Consider the following 13346-nt stretch of genomic DNA (forward strand, 5'->3'; position numbering starts at 1 on the left):
TGTAATTAGTAAAAGGGTTACATGATATTTGCCAGATAGAAGGTGCATTAATTCACCTACATTGTATAAGACTCTTATGTCTAGTTAACCACTAGAAAACTGGAAGTGGTGCTGTGGTTCAAGGGGCAGGGAGATAGTGTTGAGCTGAAGAGCTCAGGGACAACACCCAGGCTGAGAGTTCAAGTCCCACAACCGAGCCACATGCTCTGTAAGATTATCTTACCTAAGTCTCAGTTTCTTCATCTATAAAATGAGCCAAAAATAAGAACTTTTGCTGTGAAAAATGAATAGTAATAAGTGTGGACATTTCAACCACCTAGAAAGAGTCATTTCATGTCAGGATCTTTAAATGACTGCTTTTACCATTCTATTATCTAACCATATCCTTCTTTGACAGGTGAGAGAGAATAATCCATCACTTTCTGGCCAACGTCCTATTTCTCCCTTTATTTGGCTTATTTAACCCACTCCGGGCTATCACATAAGGAGAAAAATCATGTAATAGTTTAAATATTGGAATGGAAAATAAGTTAAAATTGAATTCTATTGAACATCGCTGTTCATTTCTGGTTTATGTCTTTCAACTAGTAGCTTATATAATCACTTGGTTTCCATGTAAATTTAGCCATGTGTCATGGAGAACAGTGATTTCTTTCCTTAAACATACAGACTTTTGTTCCCAAGAGAAAGTATTATATAGATGGTTTTAAATTCCAACACATGAAATGCTGCTCTTCTTGAAAGATTTTTAACAAAAAGCTCAGTTTATATCATGTAACCTTTTACTAATTACAATAAAAAAATTAAAAAAAAGCTCAGTTTAAAAAAATGATAAAGAGACTATCTATGAATTCTTTTCCCATCATAAGAAAATAATGTCTCACATTTGTTAAAGAGAAGAGACATTTTTGCTTCTCGTGACTTTTCTCAAATACTTTCATAGTAAGACTCTCACCATTTTTCATTTCGAGTTTCTCTTATCATCTCCTTAGCAGCCTTAAAATTTGCCTTGCAAAGAAGTTTAAATCCTCACAATGGATTACAAAAGGAATGAATATCTCTCAAAAAGCTAAACATGGTACAGCATTTAAATAGTTTAATCAGAACTATTACAAGGTTCAAAATCGAGATTCAGTGGTGTCAGTTCAGGGAGACTGAGAACATCTAGAGCTGGTGAACCTTGTGTTATCTTCTTCACCTTAGCAGAGAGCATCACGTTTCCAATGCTGCTTTGAATCAGTAACTAACTGATACGATTATAGCCATGTCAAATCTACGGCTTTTCTGTTTGTAGCTAAAAGAGGATTCGCTACATGCTGAGGCAATGGGACACCAGCCTGGTTCTGGATATTCATTCTGTGAATAGCACAGGATTTGACTTGAATTGGCAATATTTCCCCATGTGAAAATTCAAGAAGGCTGGGAGGGCTATTTTGGTAGATCAGAAAGTATGAAAAAGGGAGAAGCATGGCTCTCCTCCAAGAAACTGTGCTCCTTCCTAATCAATTTTGTGAAAAGATTCCCAAGTAGGCTCCTTTGGCTAGGACCATACATAGTTTCTGTGGGGCCAGAGAAGTAAAAGGAATGGGAGCCCATTCAGTCAGACAGCTGCAGTGATAGCATTAGGCTAAAGGACCTTCCAGCCATCTTCAGTTTCCACCTTGGCACCGGTACACAATCCATGGATCTGGATTGTGGAAGATTGGAAAAGTCTCCGCAGTAGTTAGAACCCAGCTAGCCAGGATAACTGTAGCGACAGAGTAATTGCATCTGGAATTCTGACACATGTCTTCCTTCCTAAGTATAGGAACTTGAATGAGTTTTTTACCCTGGCTTCTCTTTTCTAGTTCCTTATTTGCAATATATATATATATATATATACACATATGTACATATGTATACACATTTGTATACACATATACACATAGAATAAATTCCTTTATACGCTGTCATGTTCTTTGTGTTTAAAAGTAAGCCTGTTATAACATCCCTGAGGGAAGGTGGCCTCTGAAGAGGGGGTCATCAGAGGGAAAGCAAACTCATTTGTGTATCATTTTGAGCTATGTATGTGTGTTCATAATCATGATCTCTCTCTCCCTCTCTTCCTCTCTCCCTCCCACCCCCTCCCTTTCTCCCTTCCCTCCTTCCCTCCCTCCCTCCTTCCCTCTCTTCTCCTCTCTCTCACATATGTATATATATATTGTGTGTATATATATATATTTGCTTGCCTCAAAATGCTTTCATAACATTTCAAGTGGACGAAAATGCAAGGATGTGGTACCAAGCACAGTACTATACACAAAGGCTCCATGTTACTTCTTCCTTCTTCATTTATCTATGATCATAAACTTCAAATACTCTAAGGAAACTATAAAATTTCATGGCTATGAGAAATTCATTATTTTCTTTGCTCATTGTTTAGGGACTACATTTAGAGAAACAAAAATTATGGTGTATGGCAAGGCTGTCTGTGTTGTGAATAGTCATCTGATAATCTAAACTCCCCAGTCGAGAAAGATTCTCAGATAAATCATCCATGCCAAGATGTTTGTATAAGAATATCTTAAAAGCCAGGCACAGATGGCTTGCACCTGTAATCCTAGCTACTCAGGAGGCTGAAATCTGAAAGTCACAGTTTGAAGCCAGCCTGGGCAGGAAAGACTGTAAGACTTTTATCTCTAATTAACTACAAAAGAAGAAAAAACAGAATTAGAGCTTAGGTCTATGGCTCGAATAGTAGAGGAGAGAGAGAGAGAGAGAGAGAGAGAGAGAGAGAGAGAGAGAGAGAGAGAGAGAGACAGAGACAGAGACAGAGACAGAGAGACAGAGAGACAGAGAGACAGAGAGAGAGAGACAGAGAGATGAACCATACTCAGGCATGTTAATTCAAGCACCAAGATTGGCAAAAACACAAACAGAAAATGAAACAAAAAAAAAACCTTTAAATTTCAATTAAAAGTTCAAATTAGGCCGGGAGTTTGGCCTAGTGGTAGAGTGCTTGCCTAGCATGCATGAAGACCCGGGTTGATTCCTCGGTACCACATACATAGCAAAAAGCCGGAAGTGGTGCTGAGGCTCAAGTGGTAGAGCTCTAGCCTTGAGAAAATCCAAGGACAGTGCTCAAGCCCTGAGCCCAAGCCCAGGACTGGCAAAAAAAAAAAAAAAAAAGTTCAAATTAACCTTCCTATACAAGAGTATAGGAAGAAAACAGGAGAACAAGGCTTAAAAATGGAAGAAACTGATCCACAACAGAGGAACAGATGGAGGACACCAAGTCCAGCACAGAGGACAAGCTTCACCTTTCTTGGATTCAGCCAATAAGCTGAAATAGCTGGCAAGAACAAATGCAAGGTTCTGTGAGCACCTTCTAACAGGGGGCAGAGTCTAGGGTGGAGATAGCAAAGTCTCACCTCAGGAGATAATGGCATCTTAGTGGAAAATAAAAGGATGAGCACTGGAACAGGAGTACTCTGAGTGCAGCTTTCCAAGGAAGTCTCATGAGAAAGAAGCACTGCTTTACGACTTCCCTGCTTTGCAACTTTAATGAGCTTATTAAGAAAGCATCACAAAAGCACAACGGCAGAAGCAGAGCACTGGGTACAAGATAAAGTGAGGCACAGCATAACTGGGTAGAGCATGAACTGCCAGTTAAGGCCTTGGAAGGTGTTATCACAGAGCTTCTGACATGATGCTTCCAGTACCATAACGCCAGTGAGTTAGCTCAGCACAGCCATTTTGCCCCTGTCAGTCTCGCATTGGTTCTATAGTTTGGGTGTTCATATAGTATTCATGCATTCTCTTTGTGTTTGTCTGTTTGAAAGAGCTCATATTAGCACCTTTTCAACCCTAAACATCACGAAAGAGTCCTTTTTCTTGAGCTGCAGCTTGGTTGTGCAAGGAACCCAGTAGGCCCCTGAGATTGCAACCTTTGTCTGGCTTATAGCAAAGGAAGACTATGTCCTTTCTGTTTGTAGAAAAAGTAAAGACTTAGAGAACTTAGTGTTGTTCCTGGAACCTCTTCTGTCCTGGGGATTAGATTATCAGTCCTATGAAGCATTCTCTGGGGACTTCTGTGAATCTAGGTTGCCCCGGACTACAAACAGTATGACAAGGTACATATTGATTTCAGTGTTTTGACATTCACATCTCAAACTGAAATTGCACAGATGTAGAAAGCAAAGCAAGAAAAGATTATTCATATCTTTTAAACCTCTCGTTCTGTCTGTGGTTCTGCCTGTACGTTTGGAATACTCTTTCCTCATTTCCTCCTTTCTTCTCCCCTTCTACCTCCCTCCCTCTGGGAAGTCTAATTCCTCTTATGTCAGGCAATGTGCAATGCATAAAGAGATAGGAAGGAAAACAAAACAGGAATTTATCATCGCCTGGAGGCTTCCTCTACGGAAAGTCACAATCATTAAACAAACACAAAATTAAATATAATTACACATTGGTTAAGCTTCTAAAGGCAGAGGGCAGGGTATTTGATATGGAAACATGTTGGTAGAAAGAACAAATTTACATTTGGAAGCTATAAATAGTGTAAATGTTTCCAAATCAAAAGGACCATTGGATAATAATATTTCTAGGTGTTTTAGCTGACATACTAGCCCCTTGTTCACTATTTCCCAGAGGAAATATTTAAATTGAGATAATAGCGATTTTTCCTTCAAAGTGTCCCCATACTCCCTATCAATTAGGCTAACTTGTAATTTTCTCTAATATAAAGAATTAAAAATAATTACATTTCTCATGAAAACTGCATCTAGATATTTACTTTTTAGAGAAGGTTATAGGCTACTTGTGACAATAATAAATGATATAGGATCTGTTCGATGGGAGTTATCAGCAGCCTTTAAAACAATCCAGAATTGGAGCAAAGTCGTAATATTCAGAGCAGGATTAAGGAAAGGAAAAGTTATACAAGACTTCTTTGGTCACTCTTCTATTACTACAACACAATTCTTGGACCTAAGTACTTAATAAGGAAAAATCTAATTTAAAGTAATTTATCTGGTTGGATTTGTGTAAGTTCTATTTTTAAAAATTAAATTAGAAAATAATGGTTTACACTGTGATATTTTCATACTTGCATTCTTATTTCTTTTTTAACATCTTGATCTCAAGTTCTATCCACTTTCCTGCAGGTGACATGATTTTATTCTCTCTGTGTCTGAGTAACACCCCATTGTACATAAACCACATTTTCCTTATCTAGCCCCCTGTTGATGGACCACTAGACCAATCAGCTAGACAGAATTTACCTACTGTGAGCAGTGCTGCTGTAGACATGGGGATGTGAGCATCTTTATTCTAGGCTGACTTATGTCTCCAGGTCTCTGCCCAGGAGTTATTATGGCAGGGTTATATGATAATTCTATTTTAGTATTTTTTTTCTTCAGTGTGAGTGTTTGAATACAGGACCTGGAGCATGCTAAGCAAGTACTCCACCCCTTGAAAAATCCCCAATTCTTAATTTGCTTCAGACCATGAGAGTCTCACTTATGATTTTCCTGCATGCCTAGGATCACCATACCCAAATTATTTCTAGAAATGGAGTCTTGTTAAGTTTTTTTTTTTGCCCAGACTAGTAAACTTGAAATCTCTAAAAACCAATCTCTGAAACTTTGCTGTTCACTTGGATTGCATGACCTTGATTTCCACTTATCCCCATGAAGTAGTAACCACTTATTGTGTAATCCATGTCACAATTTTGGAAAACACTAAGAAGGTTACATGTATGAGCCACCTCACTTGACCTACATTTTAGTTTTTTGAGGAACCACCATACTGATTTCCACAGAGGTTGCACTAGTATACATCTCCACCAATGGTTCACAATGGGTCCTTTCTCCATGTCATCACCATCTCTATTGTTTGTGTTCTTGATCATGGCCATTTTGAGTGAAGTAAGATGAAATGTCAACATGCTTTCGATTTGCATTTCCCTAATGATCACATGGACTTTTTGTGTGTCTGTGCTGGTCCTGGGGTTTAAATTTTGATCTAACAACTATCCCCAGGCTTTTATGCTCCTGTCTAGTGCCACGTGAGCTGAAGTTCCACTTCCAGAGTTTTGGTGATTAATTTGTGATAAGAGTCTCATGGACTTTCCTGCCTGAGCTGGCTTTGAACCATGATCCTCAAATCTCAGTTTCATGAGTAGCTAGGATTACACAACATAGACTTTTAAATAAAGTACATTTCTTTCTTATTTTGAGCCTTATTTAAGTTTTCAGAGCAATTTTGAGGTATGTGTCAGCAATATCAAACCTTACTCTAGCCCTACAACTAATTTTTAAAAAGTAGTTTCAAATTAGTTGACTTTTGACAAAAGTGGTAAATTCAGACAACACTATGAGTTAATAAACTTTATTTTAAAAAAATCAAAAGTGGGCCGGGAGTTTGGCCTAGTGGTAGAGTGCTTGCCTAGCGTGCACGAAGACCCGGGTTCGATTCCTTGGTACCACATACTTAGAAAAAGCCAAAAGTGGTGCTGAGACTCAAATGGTAGAGCTCTAGCCTTGAGAAAAATCCAAGGACAGTGCTCAGGCCCTGAGCTTAAGCCCAGGACTGGCAAAAAAAAAATCAAAAGTGCATTCAGTAGAGATCAGGAGGAGAAGGAAAATAGTAGAGCAAAGGCAGAGAAACAAAAGAGAGACTAGAAGAGCTAGAAGGGAAAGAAAGGGGAAGCAGAAGAAAACAGAAAAGTCCTAAGGAAAATGATATCAAAAAAAAGAAAAAGAGGAGAGAAATGTAAAACTCTGCCATTCACTTGAATTATATGATATTAATTTCCATCAATCCCTTTTTAAGTGTTAATTTTCTAACTACCCAGTATGAAATCCATAACCCTTATTGAAAAAGTATTGTCCAAAACAGACAACCATCTTAGACATCCTCTCTGAAACTAGCCTCTGGCTTGCTGAACCATGTCTTTCATAATTCATAGGTGCAGATCAGAGGTGCTCGAAGTAGCTCTCCCAATCCAGAAATTTAAATATCAAATCCTCAGATTATAATATTTCCAGAGGTGTCACATCCTTTATCAACCTTCTTCCAAAGAAAATGACTATCTATCTACATTATCTGCCCCCAAATGATGGAATAAACCATTATCCTAGCTTTATAGACATTGCATTGTTATGTCTAAAGTCAGATTGATCATGTGGACTGGAATATGGAAAGATAGGAAGGCACATTAGGTGGATTCAGTCTAGTAATAGAGCAAAGCACCAAGGTGGCATGCCTTATGAATGTGTGGATTTGGGGGACTGGTAGCATAGTATATTTTAATCAAGCAGCACATAAATCGCTGTCCTTAGAACTTTGGCAGCTTGACTGGAAATTCATGTTCCCTTTGGTTCTGAGAAAGGCATTACATTAACAACAGGGGGGATAAAGGGAAGAATCAAGTTGCTTTCAGGAGAATACAAAACTTGTCATCTGCAGTCAGATTGCTTCCAGATGAAGTCTCACATAAACAGTCAGACACATCGCTCTGGAGCTCAAAAAGCCTGGCAGTCATTGTGGGCATTTTCTGTCTGCCGCACTGAAGTTCAGAGCCAAAGGAATAACAAGACTTGGGCTGAGAATGGAAGATGGTCCAGTACTGCCAATGACAGTAGGACTAGCAGACAGAAATGGGGAGTCCAGAAACAGGAGGGGAACAGAGAGACTAATCTGAAATAAAGAAGAGATTAAACCAAGTGGCAGGTGCTTTGGGAGATATTGGAAGCTGGTTACACTTCGTAAGATGGAGCGAAGGATCTCATGGAGAGAAGGTAGAATACAGATAAAGTGGGGTATCTAATAGTCTTTTGGGGAGGGAGCAGCAGGATAGCTTTGTTGTGGATTAAGAGGACAGATTTCACCTGAGACAAATAAGGAAGATAGAAAGGAGAGAAGGTAAACCTGCTCAAGAGTGAGAATCAGTTTCTTCTCTATCAAATGAGATCATTGGTCAAGGTAAACTTGGATATCTTGCTAATTTTAACATTTTAAGAAATAATATAATCCCATTGAGTCTCTTCTGGTAGTTTTTGTCATTTGATCTTAGTGATATGAAATCTATTACTTTAAAATAAAACACAGACAGATATATTATTTATGTCCTGAGACTATGAAAGGAGTCTTTGTAGTTTAGTATATGGATGCTATTGGAGTGAAATCAAATTGTTTGGTTTGGTTTCGTTTCGTTTTATTTGGTTTGGTTTGGTTTAGTCAGTCATGGAGCCAGGGCCTGGGCACTGTTCATGAGTTCTTTGCTTATGGCTAGCACTCTACCACTTTTAACCACAGCTCCACTTACAGTTTTTGTGTGGTTACTTGAAGGTGAGAGTCTCACGGACTTTCCTACCTGAGTTAGCTTCAAACTGTGATCCTCAGATCACAATCTCCAAGTAGTTAGGATTACAGATATGAGCCACCCGCACCTGGCATAAGAGCTTTTCTATTAAAATAGTTTAGGGGCTGGGAGTTTGGCCTAGTGATAGAGAGTGTTTGCCTAGCATGCACAAATACCTGAGTTTGATTCCTCAGTATCACATGCATAGAAAAAGCCAGAAGTGATATATATATATATATATGTATATGTATATGTATATAAGTATCAGCTCAAGGCCACTGCCCTAACTCTGGGCCTGGGTGCTGTCCCCAAGCTCTTCAGATCAAGGCTACCATCCTACCCTTGAGCCAAGCCCCACTTCCATTTTCTACAGGTTAATTAGAGATAAGAGTCTCACAGACTTTAGTGCCCAGGCTGGATTTGAACCATGATCCTCAGATCTCAGCCTCCTGAGTAGCTAGGATTACAGGCACGAGCCACTGCACCTGGCAAAAAAAATTTTTTTTAAAGAGAAATGTACTAATTCTGTCATAAGGACTTAACAGTCTATATACTTTCTACTCTTGCCAACAGGGGAGAATGAGGCCTGGTTATGATTTATAATCAAAGAAAAGCCAGAAGGATTTCACAATCCATGAGTCCATTCTTGGCCTTGGGAAGTCTTGGTCCAAATCCATAAGTAAACTAAACCATAAGTCAGATTATTGCAAACATGGCAGTCTCCAAAAGAGCTCTCCATGAGGCTGGTATGTTTATAAGTGAGCCTGGACCATAGGCATGAACTTTCAGATATGGTGGCTGGAACAAGCATACAGGAAAGCAGTGAGAATAGTTTATAAAATCTGTGAGATGGTCAGAGGCAACACTAACAAAATGGGGCTGATAAAGGATAACATTAGAAGTGGCTAAGAGTGATTTCAATATAATTTTTAATTTATGGAAGACTAAAAGATGAACACAATCATGAGAATCCATTTCTTCTTTTGAGGAAAAGGTAGTAGACCAACAGAAGCTTCAGGGAGAGTATCAATTCAGATAAGGAGAAAACGGGTACACCAGGTCTCAGAAGACACAATGCCAACTTGTGCTATGAACCCCTGCCCTTAATTTGAGGGAAAAAAATACTATCTGTTGTGCTTGAACTACAATTATTCTTGCATGGAAACAGAAGGCAAACCAGCTTTCTCAAACATGGAGTCTCCAGGCTCACAGAGAACTTTGGAGGGACCACATTAAAAAGAACAACCCTTTCAGTGATTGGTCAAGGTGCTGCAGGTATTAAGTGGTAAAGTTAGAAAACTGGCCAACTTCTGTCAACCTCCAGCTCATGGCTGTTTCTCTGAGGACAAAAGTCCCTCCTTGGTCAATTTACACACACATTTAGAAAGCTGAATCTCACCCCATCTCTAGACCTCGTGATAATTGGGGGAAACATTCTCACAACTCTAGACTTCCTCCATACACCAGGCACTTCACAGAGAGCAGGTATCAGGATGGCCTGTGAGTTCAGACACTTCAAGAAACCGGGAAAGGTTTTGCTCAAGTCAAAGCTAGCTTATCATAAGCCCACCAGTTTGGGGGTGACTTGTCTTTCAGGGCCATCACTGCCCTTCCCCCCCTTTTTTTGACCAGTATCTCCCTGTTTGCATTTGTAGGTTTCACAGCAGCAGCCTCCCTCGTGTCCTTGGCTTGGGCCCTGGCCTCCTACCAGAAAGCCCTGCGAGACTCTCGAGACGACAAGAAACCCATCAGCTACATGGCCGTCATTATCCAGTTCTGCTGGCACTTCTTCACCATCGCCGCCAGGGTCATCACCTTCGCGCTGTTTGCCTCGGTTTTCCAGCTCTACTTCGGGATCTTCATTGTCCTCCACTGGTGCACCATGACCTTCTGGATCGTCCACTGTGAGACCGAATTCTGCATCACCAAATGGGAAGAGATCGTGTTTGACATGGTGGTGGGAATCATCTACATCTTCAGTTGGTTCAACGTGAAGGAAGGCAGGACACGCTGCAGGCTGTTCATCTACTACTTCGTGATCCTCCTGGAGAACACCGCCTTGAGTGCCCTGTGGTACCTCTATAAGGCGCCCCAGATCGCGGACGCCTTTGCCATCCCGGCCCTGTGCGTGGTGTTCAGCAGCTTTCTCACGGGCGTGGTCTTTATGCTGATGTACTATGCCTTCTTCCACCCCAACGGGCCCCGATTTGGCCAGTCACCGAGCTGTGCTTGTGAGGACCCTGTCGCTGCCTTCTCTCTGCCCCCGGAGATGGCCACGAGCACGCTCCGGTCCATCTCCAACAATCGCAGCGTGGTCAGCGACCGCGATCAGAAATTCGCCGAGCGGGATGGGTGTGTCCCCGTCTTTCAGGTGAGGCCCACGGCTCCATCCACACCCTCATCGCGCCCCCCGCGGATCGAAGAGTCCGTCATTAAAATCGACCTATTCAGGAACAGGTACCCAGCGTGGGAGAGACACGTATTGGACCGAAGCCTGCGCAAGGCCATTTTAGCCTTTGAATGTTCGCCATCGCCCCCAAGGCTACAGTATAAAGATGATGCGCTTATTCAGGAGAGGCTGGAGTATGAAACTACTTTATAAGACAAAAACCACTTGCAGGAGCCACGAGGTCCAGAGGAAGGGGTGACAGCAGGGCTGTGGCAATAATGACGCTTCATTCTAGAGTAGGGCGATGAGCTGTAATGTTCTTAGTTTGACCATTCTCATGATTATGGTTTGCTCTCCTGTCAGCTGACTGCCTGCTGCCGGTCTCCTTTCAAACCAGCAGCGCCAGGAGTCTCTTACTCCACCTGAAGAGGCCACAAAGCTTCCCATGACTGTCGCTACCGCACTCCCCCCTGCATAGTTTGCCAGTGCACCCATCGGAGGGTACTAATATTATGGAAGATTTTTGTCTCTACACGATAGGGTGTTTTGATGGAGTTAACTGATTTTTTTCCATAAATAGATCAGTGACATATATGCGCGCGCGCGTGCGCGCGCACACACACACACACACACACACACACACACACACACACACACACACACACCAGTCCTCTGTCAAAATAGCTTAGGTGATTTTCCTTGATGCAGAGCACTGATTCCCACAGAAATAGAAGAACAAAGAAGAGAGAGAACGATAATGCATCCTTCAAGACTCCAGGAGAAATAAAACAGTAGTGATTAGAAAGGAATTTAGAAACCATTTTCTCATTTGGAAATTGATATCATGTGTGAAAAGGCTATCCAGTGGGCAGCAGACTCAAGTGTGTCTACACACGCATTTGCATTAATGGAATGGTTCGTTTTCTACACATTTCAGAATTTGTAGTTTCAGTTTTCAGTTGAGAACATCCTTCCTAACAGAAATCCTATGCAGCACATGTATGGCTTTCAACAAGACCAAGGAGCTCGATGACTTTGTGATGTAAATTCAATGATAACCATGATTCAGTATTCAATTGCAAAATTTTAATCCATGCACAAAGAGGATGAGTGGTGGGGTGGGGGGTGAGATTCCCACCTTGGAATATGAAGAAAGAACCACAGGAAGGGCTGGAACCTGATCCGTTTCTATATGTGGAATACCAGGCTTCGTGTGTGTGTGTGTGTGTGTGTGTGTGTGTGTGTGTGTGTGTGTGTGTGTGTCTGTAGGCAGGTGTGATTCCAGAAGATTCCATGCCACATCTTTGTAGTGCCAAATTCCATCCAACCACAAAACTGTATGGAAGCCCCAACAACAGAGTAGATGGTGTGATGCCCCCCCAAAAAAAAAATCAGACAAGAGAAGGAACAATCAAGTTCTCCACTGTGTATAGATTTACCCACTCCCCAATCCAAGGTCAAAGTGATGGATCTTCTAGAGACTTTGGGACAGTTTTTAGTAAGTAGGGAAATATTAATATGGGAATAATTATGAATATGCTATGAAGAAACCCTTTGAACTGATTGAGGGCTTATCATTCTCTCAGCTAAGATTTGTATTTGAATCATCTGTAAAGTTACACTCTTACAACAGCTTCTGGGTTTTAAATACCTCCGTACAGCAAGTAAACGTCGTCCCCTGCTTTCTGTTCTCAGTGTCCTTGGTCATGGTGCTTTTTGTTGCATTAAAAGTGCCGGTCAAACTTTGATAGTATTTTTTTATAGTTGGTGCAGAGTGGAATAACTCATGGATTATTTCAATATTTTTGTAATAAAAATATATAGGGTATACATATAGGCTTCATCACTTTTTTTATAGACCTAAAATCATTTCAAATACTTTAAGCATCATAATCACTTGGGATGTCAGAAACTGATCCACAAAATCATCAGCCTGCCTCGGCAGATGGAAAACACGTGTCTCTTGCAAGATCACTTATTTTGCAAGTTGGTGCCCCCAAGAACCTGGCCAGGGGTGCTATCAGCACATCAGGTGAAGAGAGAAGCCACCTGCCTAGCAAGGGCTTGTCAAGACTGGCCATTGTTTCCCAGGAAAACTGAGGTATAAAAGATTACTTTCATCCATCCATTATAACAAACGACCACAGTGGAAGCCGTCTTAAACTTTCCTCCCTGGTTTTATATGAACACAAATACTAAAGATTACTCAAATCATCTTTAAAAACAAAGAAAAAAAAGTTTCACTTAATTATTCATTTCTTTGGACTTCTAATAGTCAAGTTCTAGAGCCACCACCTGTACAATGGGCATATCATCCAGAGACCACTGTCCCCAAGACAACAGCCACAGGAAATGACAGAGGGCTCCACCTCGGATGTCTTTTGGTACAAAGCCCCAAAGCAATTTTTTTTAAGACAAGTCAATTTTTATCAGTAGATAGATTTCTTTGTACACCATGATTTTATCCTCCAAGCAAGATTTCCACTGAACTATTCTAATCTTTTGGGGGATATGGAGACATTTCCTAACCACTGGCAAAGCTCGAAGAAGGCATTGTTTCTGTCCGCATGTGGGAGAAACCTGCTTTACAAGTCAACACAGTGGCACTTTCTT

General features: G+C 40.9%; 1 protein-coding gene across 1 annotated transcript in view; it reads left to right on the top strand.

Annotated features, from left to right (window-relative positions):
• Window positions 1-11324, top strand: part of Xkr4 (XK related 4) — a 375245-nt gene extending 363921 nt beyond the window's left edge. The window contains exon 3 of the mRNA XM_090338826.1: window positions 10000-11324. Within this exon, the coding sequence (XP_090194952.1) occupies window positions 10000-10946 (947 nt within the window). The 3' untranslated portion in view covers window positions 10947-11324. The remainder of the gene's footprint in view (window positions 1-9999) is intronic.
• The last annotated feature ends 2022 nt before the right edge of the window (window positions 11325-13346 follow it).

Source organism: Megascapheus bottae, chromosome 9, assembly GCF_031878675.1.
Source record: "Megascapheus bottae isolate mThoBot1 chromosome 9, mThoBot2.hap1, whole genome shotgun sequence".
NCBI classification, from domain to species: Eukaryota; Metazoa; Chordata; class Mammalia; order Rodentia; family Geomyidae; genus Megascapheus; species Megascapheus bottae.